The sequence below is a fragment of the Danio aesculapii genome, chromosome 7 (assembly GCF_903798145.1).
Source record: "Danio aesculapii chromosome 7, fDanAes4.1, whole genome shotgun sequence".
Classification (NCBI taxonomy): Eukaryota; Metazoa; Chordata; class Actinopteri; order Cypriniformes; family Danionidae; genus Danio; species Danio aesculapii.
In genome coordinates, this window is record NC_079441.1 from 19,117,869 (window position 1) to 19,138,396 (window position 20,528).

The window sequence follows — 20,528 nt, forward strand, 5'->3', positions numbered from 1 at the left end:
TGTTACATCTTTCCGTATGTTTTGGCTTCAGAATATCTGTGAGCTTTCGTTTTGGGCATTATATTCCATTTTAGGGTCTTTATATTGCACAGAATGTGACCCACAAATGAGCATGAACCCTGAAGCAAAACATCTCAAATGACTAGCGCAGTGGGAGGCTGCTCATAAAACACTTCCACACAATCAAACACACACACACACACACGCTGGCAGGCATCTTGTCTCAAATCTCTTGGATCAAATCATTCTTGAATGCTAAGCAGCGCTGTCTGTTGTTTTGTTGTCCATGTTGCTAAGCGACCATCAGCAAGTCAAAGGCTGAGAGAAAAGACAAATCCCAAAAGAGAATGAGACGTGGTGGAGGGCAGGAAATTGTGAGTTTTTAAGAGCCAATTTCTGGTGCTTCTGTGTGGACCAAGGAGCTGTGTGTTTGTGAAGACGAAATGTGGGACACAAGGTCTCTGGAGAAGATGGTGAACAGGACGACTCTGAGCACGCAGAGAGTTCTCCACACACACATTCTGGGTGAGTGTAACCTTAATACCACACAAACATACCGTCTCTTCAAGCATTCATTAGTCCGCACCAGGTCACATGTAGGTTCAGAATACTGAATTCTTGCTGAAGGGCAGCACAGAACATTCAGGCAACCAGAGCAAAACACAGCAATCAGTGCCATCAACTTACCCACGTCCAGCATAATGACTCTGGCATTTACTCTGACACACTGTCGGCTGCTGGACTTTTGCCTCGGAAGCAGAGAAAAGTCAAAAATTACGCAGAAGAAGGAAAGAACGTGTTTAAGAGAGAGAAATAAATATTTACAAGGCCACTTTATTAGGTACACCTGTCCAATTTCTAATCAGCCAATCACATGGCAGCAACTGAATGGATTTAGGCATGTAGACATGGTCAAGACGACGTGCTGCAGTTTAAACCGAGCATCAGAATGGGGAAGACAGGGGATTTAAGTGACTTTGAACATAGCATGGTTGTTGGTGCCAGACTGGCTGGTCTGAGTATTTCAGAAACTGCTGATCTAGTGGCCTTGTTGATGTCAGAGGAGGATGGCCAGACTGGTTCGAGTTGATGGAAAGGCAACAGTAACTCAAATGGAGTCATAACCGAGGTATGCAAAAGAGCATCTCTGAACGCACAACACGTCGAACCTTGAGGTGGATGGGCTACAGCAGCAGAAGACCACACCAGGTTCCACTCCTGTCAGAAGAACGGGAAACAGAGGCTACAATTTGCAGATTGGAGAAACGTTGCATGGTCTGATGATTCTCGATTTCTGCTGCGACATTCAGATAGTAGGATCAGAATTTGGCATCAACAACATGAAAGCATGGATCCATCCTGCCTTGTACCAAGGGTTCAGGCTGCTGGTGGTGGTGTAATGGGGTGGGGGATATTTTCTTGGTACACTTTGGGCCCATTAGTACCAATTGAGCATTGTGTCAACGCTACAGCCTACCTGAGTATTGTTGCTGACCATGTACATCCCTATGACCACAGTGTACCATCTTCTGATGGCTACTTCCAGCAGGACAACACACCATGTCATAAAGCGTAAATCATCTCAGGTTGGTGTCTTGGACATGACAATGAGTTCACTGTACTCAAATGGCCTCCACAATCACCAGAACTCAATTCAAAAGAGCACCTTTGTGATATGCTGGAGCGGGAGATTTGCATCATAGATGTGCAGCTGACAAATCTGCAGCAACTGTGTGATGCTATCATGTCAATATGGACTAAAATCTCTGAGGAATATTTCCAGTACCTTGTTGAGTCTATGACACGAAAGATTAAGGCAGTTCTGAAGGCAAAAGCGGGTCCAATCCGGTACTAGTAAGGTGTTCCCAATAAAGTGGCCAGTGAGTGTATATAATAGTACTGTGCAAAAGTCTTAGGCCACTACTATTTTCACCAAAAAAGGTTTCAAGTTGGTGATTTCTATATTTTTCTGTAGTATGTCAGTTTGAAATATCAATTTTACATTTCCAAACATTATTTTTGTCTTTAATTTTAATTATACAGTGAGGATATTTTCTGACAACAGCCAGTGCTCCACACAGAGATCTGATCTGATCATCATCCAGTCTGTCTGGAATGACATGAAGAAACAGAACAAACTCAGACAAACTAAATCCAAAAGAACATTTACCTACATAGAAATCTACATGGAAAAACTATGGGCAAGTGTTTTAAATGCAAAGTGTAGTCATACTAAATGTTGATTTGATTTAGTTAATATAAGTTAATTGCTAAATATATTTCTGCATTTTTTTGAAAGCATCTTCATTTTATAGCATTTTTACACAAGTGTCTATGACTTTGAGCAGTGCTGTAGCTTTGCAGGTAGGTTTTTTGATTTTTCTTCTGGATTTAGTTTGTCTGACTTTGTTCTGTTTCTTCATGTCATTCCAGACAGACTGGATGATGATCGGATCAGATTTCTGTGTGGAGCACTGGCTGTTGTCAGACTCCTTGTGCAGACATATTTCTCAATGTATAATTACAATTAACGACAATACTGTATATTACCCAAAGGAAAGACTTTTTTCTAGAACTGAAAGGGATATCTCTCTCTCTCTCTCTCTCTCAAAAAAAATTAAAAAAAAGAATTCTGTTGTTTACTGTTTACATGTCGTTCTAAAGGCTACCCCTGTATTAATGCATCTTACATTTATTTGCATTAGCTTTTTTCGTCCATGCTGAGACTGCATTTTTGTTCTGCAAGAACCTAATCTGGGCCTATTTGAAGACAATCATAAGTATGTGATCCTCTCGAAATTAAATAAATAATTTTCACATGGCATAGAAGTAAAAACTTTACTTAACTAAACGTACAAAATACATTTCAAATATATTATTTCTGAAATAATACAGAAATCATATATTTGAAAACGATTTTGTATGTTTAGTTATGTAAAGTTCTTACTTCTATGCTATGTGAAAATTATTTAATTTCACATATTTATGATTGACAATGGCTGGTCTCACATTAGCTAACGCATAATTCACCAATCTGATGATTTCTAACTCACTAAAATAACCAGAGTTTCTTACCTCAGTTATGTTCGTCTTGAAGAATCCCCCTTTCACCCCCACTTCTCCTCCCTTTTCCTTGATAGGGCAGCATGGCGGCCCAGTGGTTAGCACTGATGCCTCACAGCAATAATGTCACTGGTTCAAATCCTTACCAGGCCAGTCGTCGTCTCTGTGCTGGGTTTACATGTTCTCCGGTGTCCTCCCAAAGTCCAAAGACATATGACATAGGTGAATTGACCAAACCAAATTGGCAACAAAGGTGTGTGCTCTTAATCAGCAGTACATCTCTCCATAGCAATCCCTAATTGCCATTAGCCAGCCATAAATAAGCAGGGGGAATTCTCGAGATCTACCTGAGCTCAATCTCCCCTCTCACCCTGCAAACGGGAGGGAGCCTGGGCTCAAGGAACTTATGAGCTCAGGGTTCTCTCCCCGGACAGCATGCCAAACAAGCTTTATAATCAAACATCAGCTAAGTGTGAACTCTGTTGCTAACAACAGGTTACATGTTATTTTGAATCTTCATATTGCGTTCTAGACAACATTTACCTGTAGTTGCTGTCCTGCGGCAACTCTTGAGGGCACTTCTGTTTTAGGCCAAACATGGAATGATGATTGAGTGCAACTTGGACGAACCCATAATTGATAATAATATAAGTTTTGTCTTCTTTAGCATTCCATGGAGTTATATATTTAGACTGAACAACGACTGGGCAGATCTTCCATTTTTGATTTACCTATCCCTTTAATTAAGCTTTTAGTTATGTTTCATTTATTGCGTCTAAACTTGAGATTACTTCTCATAAAACCATAATGAAATATAAAGACAGCTGGTTATTATTAGTTAAAATATAGAACTTAAAATGAATATGGACAGCATTTGCAAGATCTCGAAAGAAAGATTTCATTGGAAATCTCCTTATATTACAGGCTTTGGTATCTTGGCGAGACATTTCTCTTCTGAAAGTCTAGAAGACATATGGTTCTTTTTCCACAGGGTGAACATGTGGAAAGACTTAAACCAAAGTTTTCATTTACTTTCCATTAAATCATGTCAGTGTCCAGGATAAACGAGTGCGATATTAGAGATAACATTTATGGTTTTCTTTTCCTATGTGCATCCTGCAAGACATTGCCTCATGAAGCGTGCGTACAATCTGCTGTCAATAATACATATTATTAAAAATCCATATGCAACCTGTTGGGCCTCGCACACGTAATACATAATTATGTAATGCATTAACTTTAAAATAGCTCAAAGGAAATAACAATTTAAAGTGGCTTCAAAAGAATCAACTCTCTTGAACCGAACAAACGACTCCTCCAGCGCTCGTTCGAACAGACAGAGCTGTTGACTCAAAAACAAATATTGCTGTTCGAAATAAAGTAAAAACACTTTAATATTCAAGCAGGGTAACAAGATCTTGGTATAAGGCAAGAGATTCAAGAGTATACACAGGCCACATTCTTTAAATACAATAGAGACTTTATTGACTACAAACAAAACTAACACAAACAAACATACACACACAATTATACCGGTTGCAGACAAGGAATAGAAGGAAAAGAAGAGTTTAGGAGAGATGTGATGTAAAACCTCAAGATGTAAAACCTTATCAAAGCGAACCAAATAATCAATTGAACCTTTAGTTTTTTCAGACAGGGTTATCTATAATTTAACATGACTAGCAGATCATACACCTGTTCAGCAACGGATCTGGAGATGTACTTGCGTTCCTTAGTGATGTGGTGAAATCCCTGTGTGGAGCTGGATTCCCACGTGAGTTCGCTGGTAGTTGGTTGGTCGTTGAAGTGACGTCTCTGAGGCTGCTGATGAAGTGAAGTCCAGTAGTTCAAGTTGGAGCAGGCAAAACTGTAGTCATGCTGACTGTTTTCGCGACGCAACTTAACTAGACTCTTGACAGAAAGAAAAGAAAGAAGAATAAACAGAAGATATTGAGTTTGAGGCTGGTCTCATCCCATCTTTATTTCCAAGTCCGGCTGGACTGGACCTGGAGGAGAGTTCTCCTGGAAGCGGAGCATCTCAACCCCTCAACAGCTGCTGCTCGACTCTGCCTAGAATCTGCTTAGAGTTTTGGGGTGATGGGTTTTTAACCATCAATGTTTCCGGTCCCTAATAGAGCTGGATCAATAAGGCATTGTCCGTGGATCTGTGTGACAGTCCCACGTTTGCACGCACAGCTTTGGCATGACTCACTCACATGAGCCATAGTGATTAGACATATAGTATTAAGCGTACATTTATAATATGAACATGATACATTTTTCATATCTATAATTAAAAGAAATGAAAGAAAGGGAAAAGGTTTCACTCATTCACTCATTCATCCCCTCCCGTCTCCCCCGATGGCCCGCACTCACATTGCCCAAGCCCAAGTGAACCGTGCTCTGGCACACCTCTTCCAACTGGGCCAGGGCCGGCCAACTGAACCGTGCCTGAGACCAATTCAGAGCACTCACATTTCTCGAACGAACCGGGAAACGCGCCTGGGCATGGTTCGGATAGCATAGTGAGTGCGCCCTTAGATGCTCTTTAAAGGGCCATGAAACCCCCTTTCTCAGCAGGGCGTTTTCACACTTCTAGGTGAAAAAAGTCAGGAAATGGGTGAGTCCAGCTCTGTTTAGGCAGGAGAGTCGAGGGACGGGAAGAGGGAAGGATTTGCATAAAAAGGGGAGTTTTTGGTTCGAGCACGCGCTGATTTTCACAGAAGCAAAACAACACACAGGCACAGGGGAGAAAGACAGTAGTGACTATGTTTACATGAATGTAGGTAATCAAGTTATTTGCCAAATTCTTAATTTGTCAACTTTAACTGCAGTTTGGCACTTTCACTTTCATTCAGGAACATTTCATGCATGCCCCTCGTGACAAACGAGATATTGGATATGAGGAACTGCTGGAAGAGTGTAGTTTTAATGCAATGTTTGATACCGCATGGTGAATGGGAGAAAAAAAAACTCTGTAAACTCTCATTTTTTGGTAACTTAGACTTAATTCATTTTTTGGCAAACTCTGTAGCATCAGAAAGCTGTGTGTGTATGGACTACCCTGTCACAAAATGCGGCGAAAATTCTACACAATAATTGTGTGATTAAGGCGTTTACATGTTTACATTCGGAGAGCAGCATTTACAGCAGATCTTTCAGTCCATAATATTGCAGTGATAATAATGTAATGTAATCTTAGTAACTAAATCATTTTAATTAAGGTATGTCTTTAAAAACTCAAAGAGTACTGCTGACGATACTAACTAACTTTGCCATCTAAATAAACATAAACAAAGTACACTGATCACACACTTACCAAATCTGTAAAGACAGGACAATCAACACGAACTGGAACCACATCTTTTTTTTAAGAAGATGAGCGGCAAATCTGGATTTCACCATTTCCAGATGCGAAAAGCTCTCGGGTAAAAAATGTTCCTTGCAAATGTATTTTTGTCGCGTGTTAGCAGACCACTGCAATCCACACGTGAGTCCAGCTGCGCCTTCTTAGCGAGGAATTGAAGGCAAAATCTTTGTTGCAGCACATTTATAAACGCAATACTGACGACCTATGTCTACAAACAATTCTTCTTCTTCCATTTGTTTTAATTAAGCTGCGGTCACACTGGGCTTTTCCTCCCATAGACTTCCATTCATACGCACGCGAATGCGTCAGACCGGAAACGCAGGGTCATGCGTCCAGTTTCGCAGGTTGCTGCGGTGCAAAGTTAAAGCTTGGTGAACTCTGACCTGCGAAATCGCATCACTTGACTGCGTGAGACCAATCGAGGATCAAAACATGACCTCTCTGGACAGAAATTTAAAGCATGGACCAATCGCTCGCTTTTTTAAATGTCTAATCATCTTGTTTAATCCCGCCCGATTCGCAGCACCGCACGACAGAATTTCGCACACACAAAGCCCGGTGTGACCACACCTTTAGTGTTCGCAGCATAACGTGGCTTCTCTCTGTCGCCTCAACACTGTAACAGGTAAAAATGTCTTCGAAGCAATCATGCATATTAATGAAGTTGCACCTCATACACATGCTGTGCTGATTGGCGGTCTGGAAAGACTTGGAAGTCTTTCTCATGAATTAATGCTGAGAGCTCAAAGACGTCACATTGTACTCGCCAGTTCAGACATCCAGTCTACACGCTTGAATTCACGCAAGGATCTAATCGCCGTGGCGTAGCTTCAAAATTTATTTTCATCCGGAAGAACGAATTTGCTCGAAATAATGCAAAAACAACCAGTTTTCACTTTTTAGTAAAATATATGTGTCCTAATAGTGTTTTTAGTAGCGTGGGACACATATATGACTGTCAACATCTCAAAAAATGTCTTTTGGTGTTTCATGACCCTTTAAGAGGATAGAGTAAACAATTCTATAAGATATGGCACCCTTTTATTGATTGTTGACCATTTTATGTAAAACCCTACAAATATATATGTATATATAATTTATTTATGTATTTATTTATTTTTATTAATTTATTTTTGTATTTTTTTTTGTTGTTGTTGCTATTATTATAATTATTAACATTGTTTATAATGATAATAGAAACAAATGATTAAACAAATGATAGTATTTGTTTTTCCAAATACTTGTAATTTTAGACGTGATCGATTTAAGAAGTGATCGACAGCTACGTTTTGTTCTATTCAAGATGAGGGTTCTAGGGTTTGTAAATGGATATATTTGAAAATTAATAAAAAATATTCAAACAAAAAAAATCTATAAATAAAAATAAAGATTTAAGGTGAGTGGTTTCAAACAATTCATATGGGCTGAATTTAAACAAGTACTGTTCAACTTAATTTATTTGTTTAAATTCATCCAGTATATCATAATATTGATACATTGGCTAATATTAATAGCCAATTTATCAGTTTGCAACTACTTCCCTTAAAAAAATTGAGTTAATCCAATGAATAAATTTTTTTTCAGTGTGTTTATGATCCTGACTCTAATGCTAAAACCTCTTCTGCTCCCAGAACTAGGAGAACGTCTGAGTCCATGGTATTCTCACAACGCAAAAGCAGATGACCACCTCAACTCTCCTCTAAACTCAGTCAATCCTTGGCCTGCAATTGGACGAGAACAGCCTGACGCCTCTGCCGTGGAGGAATTTCGGCAGTTGGCAGACGAGGAGAAACGTGCTGCCCTTAGACTCCAAGAGGAGGTGAATATTTATAATCCTCAAGTGAACCGTGTCGAAAAAAGTAATTAATACAGACATATTAGACTCTAACACTGTGTCTCCAGGAATCCAGAAAGCCATATTTCAGTGTCCCGGGGTGCAGATTTTATTAGGACTTGATTAAAACTTTTTGATAAAAAGAGTCAGCTTCTTTTTTTCTCCCCTGTCCGGCAGCGTGTAATCCTCAGCCTCTCTTCTCGCTGCATCCGAGTGTCAGATTTAATGAATGATCTAGTTGCGACTCCAACGCCGGTAGCAGTCAGAGCTTTTGCCATTGTGTCGGAGGAATGAGAAGAGCTTTTGTAATAGGGTGTAATTGCTTGTGTAATTGCTCTCCAGGGAAAGCAAGCGGCAGCCAAACCCAGAGATGACTCTCCTCTTCAAAAGCCCAGTGCAGTCGCCCTGCCAACACCAATCATCCATCCTTCCCTTTCCCTCGCTTCCCAAACGCCCGCTGTCTCCTTGTGTTCTCTCCATCTTCATCAGCGAGCCATCATTCTCTGTCCTCCTCATCTGCTTTTCCTCTTGGTCTTCTTTCTCAGAGGCTGCGGACTGGCTTTGAGGAGGCCCTGCGAGCACGAGACAGGCTGGAGGCCGAGAGGAGGCTAGAGCTCCAGGTCGAGCTGCAGGCCCGCTTCAGAGCGCGCTGTGAAGGCCTGAGGGCTCAGATGGAGGACGAGAAGGTCCAAGCCGTGGGCGAGGCCTGCATAAGTCTACAAAACAAGCTGCAGAAAGAGGAAGAAGAGACCCGTGAGAGGATCATACAGAATCTACATCAAGAGAATCAGGTGTGTGTTCATCGTTTTGGTCATGCTTTACAATCGACCCTTTTCACAATGACGTGTTTAATTGTCAGTCATTAAATCCATTAAAAGTTTTTAGTATTTAGATTAAAAAAACATATGAACATTTATATATAGTTATTTATTTATGTATTAAATCATCTTTGCATTCAATCACAAAAAAACTAATTACAACTTGAACTAGCTGTTTGAAATGCTGTGGATGGGCAGGACAGTAAAGTTGACATTGTTCTCTCTTCTGGCTGCTGTCTCGCACAATTTTTCCTTTTTCTGAAAGTCTTGAAAACACCATTGTGTTTTTTTTCTCTTATTACATGTACAGTGCACCTGGAAAGTATTCATAGCGCTTCACTTTTTCCACATTTTTATGTTACAGCCTTATTCCAAAATGAATTAAATTGATTTATTTCCTCAAAATTCTACACACAATACCCCATAATGACAATGTGAGAAAAGATTTTTTGAAATTGTTGCAAATTTATTACAAAAACCTGAAAACTCACATGTACATCAGTATTCACAGCCTTTACCATGAAGCTCTAAATTGAGCTCAGGTACATTCTGTTTCCACTGATCATTCCTGAGATGTTTCTGCAGCTGCAATTCTCTGGTCTGATGAGACTAAAATTGAACTCTTTGGAGTGAATGCCAGGCGTTACGTTTGGAGAAAACCAGGCACCGCTCATCACCAGGCTAATACCATCCCTATAGTGAAGCATAGTGGTGGCAGCATCATGCTGTGGGGATGTTTTTCAGCAGCAGGAACTGGAAGACTAGACAGGATAGAGGGAAAGATGAATGCAGCAATGTACAGAGACATCCTGAATGAGAACCTGCTTCAGAGTGCTCTTGACCTCAGACTGGGGCGACGGTTCATCTTCCGGCAGGACAATGATCCAAAGCACACCACCAAAATATCAATGGAGTGCCTTCACAGCCAGAGTCTACACCTAAATCCTATTGAACGTCTCTGGAGAGATCTGAAAATGGCTGTACACCATTGTTTCCCATCCAACCTGATAGAGCTTGAGAGGTACTGCAAAGAGGAATGGGCAAAAATTCCCAGAGACAGGTGTGCCAAGATTGTGGCATCATATTCAAAAAGAATTGAGGCTGTAATTGCTGCCAAAGGTGCATCAACAAAGTATTAAGCAAAGGCTTTGAATGTGATTTTTATTTTTAAAAAATTTGTAACAATTTCTTTTTCACATTGTCATTATGGGGTATTGTGTGTAGAGTTGAGAAAATAAATTCATTTAATCCATTTTGGAATAAGGCTGTAACATGAAAAAGTGAAGTGCCATGAATATTTTTCAGTGGCACTGTATTTATATTCAAAATAGGTTTGTAAAAAATAGTTGTTGTACTCTCCTATTCACTCTTAAGTTTACCTAACTATGACAACTTCCACTACTGAGAAACCCAAAATTGTGAAAAAGGTCCATAAGGTAGTATAGACCATTTCAATTAGGTGGTGTCACTGACCCATGAAGATTTCCTGCTTGTTGTTAAACTATTTTGTAACTGCAACAAGAGGCAATTCAATCATATTTTAACGTTAAAACAACTGTCATAACATTATTTATTAACATGTGGACCTTTTCGGATTCTTAGAAGCTTTGGAAATTAGACATGTCATACAGGAATCACGTTAGGACCATTGTTATTGTTTACATCCCACAAAATGTCCTGTTAGTTAATATATTTTCTACCATGAGCAAACAATAAACATACATTTGTTACGGTATTTATTTATCTTTGTTACCATTAGTGGTAACACTTTAAATGACAGTTCACACCGTTTACAATATAAAATTAAATTCATGCTGCCTTACATTTTTTGGTAGAATCAAATTAACTTTTCTCAACCTGCATTCAGTTAAATTCAATTCAAGTTTATTTGTATAGCGCTTTTCACAATAATTATTGTTTTAAAGCCACTTTACAAAAGGTGCATGTTATTGCATTATAATCAAACTTGGAAAGATTAAGGTTATTAGTTACCATAATTTTATTACTTACTAATAACTAATTATCTAGTAACTAAAAGCTTTTAGCAGTTTAATTTATTATACTTTTATAGAATTATTAACCCCCCCTGAATTATTAGACCCCCCTGTTTATTATTTTCCCCATTTTCTGTTTAACAGAGAGAAGATTTTTTTCAACACATTTCTAAACATAATACTTTTAATAACTCATTTCTAATAACTGATTTATTTTATCTTTGCCATGATGACAGTAAATAATATTTGACCAGATATTTTTCAAGACACTCCTATACAGCTTAAAGTGACATTTAAAAGCTTAACTAGGTTAATTAGGTTAACTAACTTAACCTTAAACTGGATTTTAAAAAAATTATAAACTGCTTTTATTCTAGCCGAAATAAAACAAATAAGACTTTCTCCTGAAGAAAAAATATTATCAGACATACTGTGAAAATTTCCTTGCTCTTAAACCTAATTTGGGAAATATTTAAAAAAGAAAAAAAAAATTCTAAGGGGGGCTAATAATTATGACTTCAACTGTTTATAAACATCTAACAAACTGACAAAAAATCTAAAGTAAAATTTAAACAGTTTAGTTGAAACCTGTTGTAGGTCATATATGTCTTGTATGCTACCATTGTCTCATGTTTTATTTTATATTTTGCACAGATTATTATTATTATTATTATTATTATTATTTGTTTTTCTATGTCTGAAAAAACTTCAAGAAAACTGAAATACATTTCACACTGTTACTGATTTCATTTAGTGAAATAAATGCAGCCTTGGTTAGCGTAAGAGACTTCTTTCAAAAACAGTAATACATGATAATGTTTCTAAACTTTTGACCGGTAATGTGTTTCATCTCAAGCTTCCGCTAAAGAGGGCCTATGCGTGTTATAGCACAGATGTGTGTGATGTGAGGCTACATGTGGAATGATCTTGTCTCTCTTATCTGATAACATGGAGCAAAAGTTCTGCTATTAACATTCATAAAAGGAAATTTAAACCCAATGGTAAACCACTTACTTCAAACGGGCTCTGCACAGGTTATGTGTTGTTGCCTCACATTCAAGGAAACAGTCCAAAATCTAGTCACAGGATCTAATCAGCTTACAGGCAAAAAGTAAAAACTGTGCAGACAGAAAGAGTAAAGGCAATCTGAATTATTATATCTCTCTTTATTCAGATAGACATATGTGCATTACTATTCAAAACATAAATATGGAAAATGTATATAAGTTAATATATTATACAGTTAATATATAGTAATTGAGTATAGTAATACATTTTTTAGTATTAGCTTTTTCCACAACTTGTGCTATAATTAGAAATCATATATCTTTGTATACTTTATTATAACTTTATAAATTAAAGTTTTAAAAATTATTTGTAGAAAATGACAGAGATGAACACAGAAAACACGTATTAATTCCAGCTTGCCGCTTCAGTTTTTAGTGTTAAAAGATTCGGTGTAAGTAGCTAATTAATGAACTATTTAATGACATAAATATAAAATGAGGAATATTGTTATTATAATTTACTACTTTTTAGTTTAGTTTTTATTGATTCTTATTGGTCAGAGAGATACAGAATCATCTGTTTTTTATTAGAACGCAACACAAAATCAGAGATACATCAGAAATAGACAATAAGTGTACAATGCAGTACATGTCAATATGGACCAAAATCTCTGAGGAATATTTCCAGCACTTTGTTGAATCTATGCCATGAAGGATTTAGGCAGCTCTGATAGCAAACGGGTGTCCAACCCGATACTAGTAAAGTGTACCTAATAAAGTAGCTGGTGAGTGTATATCATGTTGGAAAAAAAAAGAGAGTGGGAAGGGGTTGGGAGATGTCTCATTTGTTTGTCTTGTATATAATGTGGCTGTTTACTAAATCTATGTTGTATGTTTAAAGTTAGTTATGTATAATTCTTAGAATTGGATTCTATCTTGCTTTAAATATATTCACCTGGAGTCTAAGACAATAAGTAATTCTTTCAGTTTAGTAAATTTCTCAAAATCTTTTTATCTATTGATCATACATAGCTGGGTCTGGGCTCCAGTTAGACGTAATACATTTAAGTGCTGCAGAACGTTTTGAAATAAATAAGTAATTCTTCTTTCCTCCATGCCCTCAGACACCATGCAGTACCTAGGACTGCCACAGTTGGATCAAAGGGAATATCAATACAAAATATGTCCCAAGTACCTTATAGATATCATCCCAGAACTAAATTTAGCAGTTTTTAATAAAAAAATTAAGTATTCATCGTAGTTCACTATAGATTCTGAAAAAAACTATTTGCTGTTTCACAGTTTCAAGTAATCATAGATACTTTTATTTCACTGTATTTTAAAATGAAATCATTACTTCAAAATAGCTGAGATTTAATCAAATTATTGTTATTACAGTCCTTCTTTATTTCTTTAAATCCATTCCCTCTCTATTCACAGCCTTATTATGCACAGTTGAATATGTGCTTAGTTCAAATTTGCATAAGGCTCCCTTGCCAGCAAGATACAAATCACAAACAAATGATAAACAAAAAGTGCTGCTTTTATTTGAGCAGTTGCTTTCTTAAACCAACTGATTTCTAATACACTTAAATGGTTAAAGAAACTAAATTTGCATAGCTTAAAATCTGACCAATCAGAATGAAGTACTCCAGAGCATGGCGAGTCTGTCAGTTTGCTCGTTGTCTGTGTGTGTGCATCAGGAGTGTCTGAGGAGGTGTGTGCAGGACACCGAGAGAAGAGTTGGTGAGGAGTGTGATGTGAAGGCAGAAAGAGAGAAACGGGTCCTTCAGGATAGACACGAAGAGGAGAAATCTGAGCTGCAAAACAGGCAAAAACACCCGTGTTCAAACCCTGCTTCCTGTTGTGATGCATCTCAGACATTCTCTTTCTCCTTCACACCTTTTGTAAATTTCATCAACTGCCCTCTTTGTACCTTTTTGCCTTCTCCCTTTCCTCCAGGAATCCTTGAATATATAGATTTAGTCTGTGTTTTTGTCAGCATTGCCTTTCCCCTCTCCTTTTTTCTTGTTTTGTTTTATTAATTTTAATAATGTTTTGAAGTGGTGCATGACGAAGCGTGTGTGTGTGTTCCAGGCTGCGGCAGCTGCAGGACAGTCTGGAGCAGGCCTGCAGGGAGCGCGTTCAGTATGAAGCAGAGTTTAAGGTCAGCCCCTGTAATGAGGTCAGCATGAATAAATGAACAGCTCTAAAAATGGGACCTGCTCAAACCTAGCATCTGCAACACCCTGCAAAAAAAGAGGGAATAACAAAACTCTCTCGCTCCTCTAGTCAATTCTCCCTCTGACGTTGGGTACTTATTAAGCTCAGTTAGTTGTTTGAGTCTATGCATTAGTGGTCCCTCCTATAGGGCTATGAAAAAAATTATTTGGCTGATGATTAATAAAATAATAACTTAAAATAATTGCGATTAGTTGTTTTGGGGGCGACACGGTGGTACAGTGGTTAGCACTGTTGCCTCACAGCAAGGTCGCTGGTTCAAGTCCCGGCTGGGTCAGTTGGCATTTTTATGTGGAACATGTTCTCCCTGTGTTCGTTTGGGTTTCCTCCGGGTGCTCCGGTTTCTCCCAGTCCAAAGACATGCGCTATAGGTGAACTAAATAAAATAAATTTGCCGTAGTGTATGTGAGAGTGTATGGGTGTAAATTTGCCGTAGTGTATGTGAGAGTGTATGGGTGTTTCCCAGTACTGGTGTTACAGTCACCAGGAGAACTACAAATCCACCATATATTTCAACTACAGCTTCCAGCATGCATCGCACACACACCGGTTCCTCATTCTTTTGATTACGCACACAAACGGAGGATCGTTACGGACTAATTACATGGACTTAAAATACAGCACACACACACGCACACATGTTGGCTGTGTCTTCTGTCACTGAAGGAGATGCTGACAATGGAGTTGCGGATCCAAATGCAGGATTTATTACACACAGAATGGTCAGGCAGACAATAGTCACAATCAAGGGCACACGGTAACATACAGGCAAATCCAGAAGAGTGGTCAATAACAGGCGAGTGGTCGAAACAACATAAGGAACAAACAAAGCAAAGATCGGTACACAGCAAGACAAGGTAAGGCAAATCGCGTCGTAATGCTCACTTGACAGTTTACAACACTCAGCAACGTGTGTGTGTTTGAGAAGTGCAGAAATAGTCTGTGTAATTAGTCCTGAACGGCTTCAGCTGTGTCCGTTTGCAATCATGGGGGATCTAGGCCAGGTGTGTGAGTGAAGTGCATGATGGTAGTTGTAGTGCAGTTGAATGTGAGTGTTGTCCAGCAGCCTGCAAGAGCAATACTGCTGGTGATCTGTTTTTTCAATTTATGTCTCGTCCTTGTGGTTATTTAAAGGATTGTAGCAATCATGATTGTTAGATTAAACAATCGCAAATCGTCGGTTATTTAATTATCTTAGTAGACAACTGTCAGTACATTTACATGGGCAAACAATATTCTGACATTGCATAATTAAAGTCCACATAACCGCAAGATGCGACTGTGTTTTATTTCATATTGACGAAGTTTCTAGAGAAACAGAATATTAAATGAGAAAACAGTGGGCGTGGCTTGTTTTTTTCCCTACTGCAAGCTGATTGGATGTAGTAAAGTAGGCATTTCATTCAGAAAGATCAGGAAAAGGGTTTCGGGAGAGTTATTACAACCTAGCAGACACCTTCTCTTTGTCATTTTTGTTTGTTGTCATATCACTGTTAAAACTGACAGTTAGGGGACATGGCCCAATACCTCAGACAAACGTAATCTGGGAATTTATATGATTTAACAGGAAGTGCCTTTTCAGATTTTAATTTTAGATTACAAGGTAAACGTTTTTTTTTTCTTTTCTTAATGACATGCACATGCATGAATTGTTCACCACAAAAGTAGCAATGAGAGCTAACAAAATCAATATAGTTAGTTTTGATTTCATGTGACAATATTTTGATTAGGCATCTACCATGTAAACAAAGTCATACTCAAAGTAAACACATCGATTGAAGACGTGTATTCCTATTGTAGTCCCAGAAGTGCAGTATTAGGCATGGGCCGGTATAAGATTCTGACAGTATGATAACCTTGGATAAAAATATGGATAGGCAAAAAAATTCAAATGAATCATTGACTTCTGTTGTTTTCATTTGTTTCAAAAACACAGATTTCTTTACAATTTAAAACGGCATCTTTGGATATTTTTTCTGCTGGAGATACTGTTGTTCTAGCAAATTTTTAAAAAATGTAAATAAAAAAAATCTTACACATACCTTAGGAATGGTATTACAGAAAATGTTGGCGGTTTTAAAACCTTGACTTATATATAACCATTATGTAGGACTTTTCACAACATTTTGTGGTGATATAAACACAGGTCAACAGTTTGATGACAAACAAAACAGCAAAGCTTTGAACAACACTTGTTTCCATCATCATCTGTTTGCATGTAAAGCATGTCAAATAATTAACTGCACTTGGAGCTTTTGTAAAATTAAAAGAGAAACACCCAAAATTGTATATGGTACTATAGTAATATATTAGTATGTGAAATTCTGGGCATTGCATGGGGATGTAATGACATGTGCCATTTAATCAATCTGTGTACTATAACATGTAAAACAAGAACATGGAAAGGAATATTTTGAAAGCAGATCATATAAACGCCTAATCATAATATTGACTTATTCAGAATAAGGTAAAGAATCACGATGGCGCAGTGGGTGGCACGATCGCCTCACAGCAACCAGTTCGCTGGTTCGAGCCTTGGCTGGGTCTGTTGGCATTTCTGAGTTTGTTCTCCCCGCGTTCGTGTGGGTTATCTCCGGGTGCTCTGGTTTCCCCTACAAGTCCAAAGACATGCGCTATAGATGAATTAGGTCAGCTAAATTGGCCGTAGTGTATGTGTGTGTGAATGAGTGTGTATGGATGTTTCCCAGTGATGGGTTGCAGCTGGAAGGGCATCCGCTGCGTAAAACATATCCTGGATAAGTTGACAATTCAATCCGCTGTGGCGACCCCTGATTAATAAAGGGACTAAGCCGAAAAGAAAATGAATGAATGAATGTAAACATACCATGTGAGTGCATTTATATGTGTGTTCTTAACCCAATAATGCTTAATAAGCCGACAATGCACATATGGTCATGCATACGCATTATCCTCTATTACACGCTCTCTGGAATACTAGTATCTTATTGGCCAATCATGACATTCCACAGCATGTTATTCCCTGATAACAACTGATTCATCTGGCTACTATTTATCTTACTAAATGTTGGTGAACACTTATTTATTGCTCTTATTACTTTTATACTTATCTTACTACCGATCATCACTAGATTTTTGACTTTTACATTGATTTGGCTAAGCTTGTAATGGAGGCCAGTTAGCGAAGTGCTGTGCAGGTAAACCTCACTCTTCTGATCTCTAAAGGTGCTCTAGCGACAGACGCTAGAGGCCATGGTCTTTAGCATCCTTGTTAAAGCAACCGACTCCCCATGCAAAGAATCGCTGCTTTGATCCCTGCCTAGACAGGGTTGGATGCAGTAGGACCAGTGGGTTACATTTGGGGGCTCGTCCGGGATAGGAGTGAGGTTTAGGGGGGTAAGTGCAGTGGAGGCCAGCTAGCAAAGTGCTATGCAGGTAAACCTCACTCCTCTGACCTCGAAAGGTCATGGTCTTTAGCCTCTTTGTTAGAGCAACCGACTCCTATATAATGAATCACTGTTTCGATCCCAGCTCAGACCGGGTTGGGTGCAGTAGGACCGGTGGGTTACACTTGTAAACGCATTAACCTGATTAAAAATAAATAAATAAAAAATGTTAAATAAAAAATTCATTTTGTATATGTGATACACACACATGGATAGAAACGAAAGTACATTTTCTCAGATATATGCACACCAGTGTGTATTTATATAAACATAATAAATTTACACAGTACACACACTTAAATTTTGTCAAAACAAACTTTTATTTTGGATCCAATTAATCACGATTAATCTTTGCCCAGCACATATTTTTATATTAACCGTTTTAACTGATATATGCAAATTATTAGGTTTTTATGTCACTACTACCAAATAAACTGACTTGTTAATAAAGTCTTATAGATGCTGTTTATTTGCATTGCTGGATTATTAGTTTGCATGTAAATCTGGACAATGGTTTATCTCACTTATCTGCTTATTATTGTGCATGTAGACGTGCAGACTGTTGACATCTGACCTTCTGCTCGACGCCATTTTCATATTTGACCATGTCTAACAAACATTTAATCAGCTTTTCTCTTTTTTCTAGAAGGTGCAGGCCAGTTACAGGCTGTTTGTGGATCTGACTGATTCCTCCCTTCACTCTGATTACCTCCTGAAGCTGCGCAGGCTGGGCCGAGAGCCGGGGCTCACGGACGCAGCCACACAGACTGATGAGATCAGCCCCGAACTGTGATCTTGTGATGCCAGAGTTCTCACACCACAGCGCATGGGTATTTGACATGACATGGCATAGTTGTCACAGCAGTGTCCTGCAGTTTGATGTTGCACTTTGTCTAAACCCGTGTTAAGGTTTTCTCTAAAGCTTTTCGTAAAATCAGTAATACTACTACTTTCAAAATGTTATGATACACTGCAGGATTAAGACAACAAAAGCTTAAAGGTGATTAGAAATTATGTAAAAACGTAAATTATGGCAATTTGCATCTAAATATATACAATTATATTGTCACCGTTTTCTCAGAAAATGTATTTCTGAAGGTGCTGTTTACTAGAAATTTTATTAAATGTCAGTAACAACCAAAGTAATCCATACATACAAAGAAAACAAAACAAATTACTTTAGAAATGAAGAAATGTGTAATAAAATGAAATGACACTGGGAAAAAGTATTGAACACATGAAGAAAGCAAGGTGTGAAAAGTCATGGAAAGCCCAGACAGCAGCTGAAAGCTCTCAGTAGTGATTACCTTTCCTTAACCGGTGTAAATGAATATTAGCTGAATGTTCCCAACATCTACACTACCAGATGATGAAGATGAAACCAGGGTGGACATTTTAGCAAGACAATGATCCCAAACACAGCCAAAAAAACTCTCAACGGATCTCAGAAAAAGAAAATAAAGCTGCTAGATTGGCCAAGACAATCACCTGACCTGAATTCAGTAGAAAATAATAACTAAAGATCAGAATTCATAGATGAGACCTACAGAGCTGTCAAGAATTTTACACTATTGAAGGCTGGGAAAAGTAATGCATGCAGAGCAATGCATGCAACTTCATTCTCTATAGAAGAGCCATCTTGAAGTTGTCATTATCAAAAACAAAGCCTTTCACACAAAGTATTATACATTTCAGTAGTTCAGTACTTTCTCCTTGTCATTCCATTCTTATTACATAACTAATTCTCTGTTTTGTTTTTATTCCTATATTTAGATCAGTTGGGTTTTAACAAAATCTAGTACAATTTTATGTCACCGGGAAACATCCAGGAAAAATCATGATGTGTTTAAGACTTTTTTTATTCATTGTATATACACACATAAATAAAATGTATCCTCTTCCATTAAGTTCCAATGTACAGTTTTTGGACATTATTTCCTAAATATTGACATTTTTATGAACCCTAAAACACAACAATCAAAATATATGGATAATAAATATACAGCATAGGCTCATTCTGAAAACGTAGTCCTGTATACGTTTCTGGAGACCGCAAATTATGTAGCCAGAGGTATGTATGGCAGCATTTCATTTTTTAAACGAACGCTACAGGATGCCATTCCTTTTCATGTTTACCAGCTAACCACTTACCTCCATATGGACAGCTTTCCCGCTGTAACCAGTTTGTTCAGTTAGCTCGCCATGTACGTTGGCAGACTTGAGACGCAGAGAGGAGTTGACCACGACAACGGGGTTCGAGTCTGGTAAAGAACATTTCCAGAAAGCAGGTAAGACAAAAGCAGAATCCAAAAAATAAAAAAAACAAGTAAATAAAGAGAATGTAGTAAAATCTGAAAACGTGGTAAAAATCAGACAAGGGCTTTTCTTTTTCTGGATTGCTTTTGAAAATTGTTGGTAGGGTTTAGGGAACTGGGTGGGCTGGTCAATCAATATTATTAATATAATATAAAATGTATACAGAAATTTCTTTATATGAACAATGTTTAGATATAAAATATTCACAATTGCATATTAAATTAAAAAGAATTACTGTATGTGTATTGTATTTTAAAACCCTTCACTTATTTCAATCTGATATTTTCCCTCTTTCTGTCAACTGTTCAATGTGAAAGAAGATATTTTAAAGAATGTTGAAATAGTCAATAGTTGTTGACACTATTTTTAAATTAAATTATCTTTTTTGGGTGAACTATCCCTTTAAGCATCTAAACGCACACCCAAACACACACAGACACACAAATTAATAACATATATG

General features: G+C 37.9%; 1 protein-coding gene across 1 annotated transcript; it reads left to right on the forward strand.

The window, feature by feature from the left end:
* The first annotated feature begins 333 nt into the window (after positions 1-333).
* Positions 334-19,661, forward strand: si:dkey-111f13.5 (uncharacterized abhydrolase domain-containing protein DDB_G0269086). Its single transcript, XM_056462780.1, has 6 exons — positions 334-525; positions 8,065-8,252; positions 8,813-9,058; positions 13,790-13,917; positions 14,184-14,253; positions 18,399-19,661. The coding sequence occupies exons 1-6, from the start codon at positions 444-446 to the stop codon at positions 18,543-18,545; spliced, it is 861 nt and encodes a 286-aa protein (XP_056318755.1). The 5' UTR covers positions 334-443; the 3' UTR covers positions 18,546-19,661.
* The last annotated feature ends 867 nt before the right edge of the window (positions 19,662-20,528 follow it).

Bases quoted from the DNA above. Each gene is read 5' to 3' on its own strand.
- si:dkey-111f13.5 (XM_056462780.1), top strand. From the start codon at position 444: ATGTGGGACACAAGGTCTCTGGAGAAGATGGTGAACAGGACGACTCTG. The intron at 526-8,064 runs GTGAGTGTAACC...TTCTGCTCCCAG, and splicing joins TCTCCACACACACATTCTGG to AACTAGGAGAACGTCTGAGT. The intron at 8,253-8,812 runs GTGAATATTTAT...CTTCTTTCTCAG, and splicing joins CCCTTAGACTCCAAGAGGAG to AGGCTGCGGACTGGCTTTGA.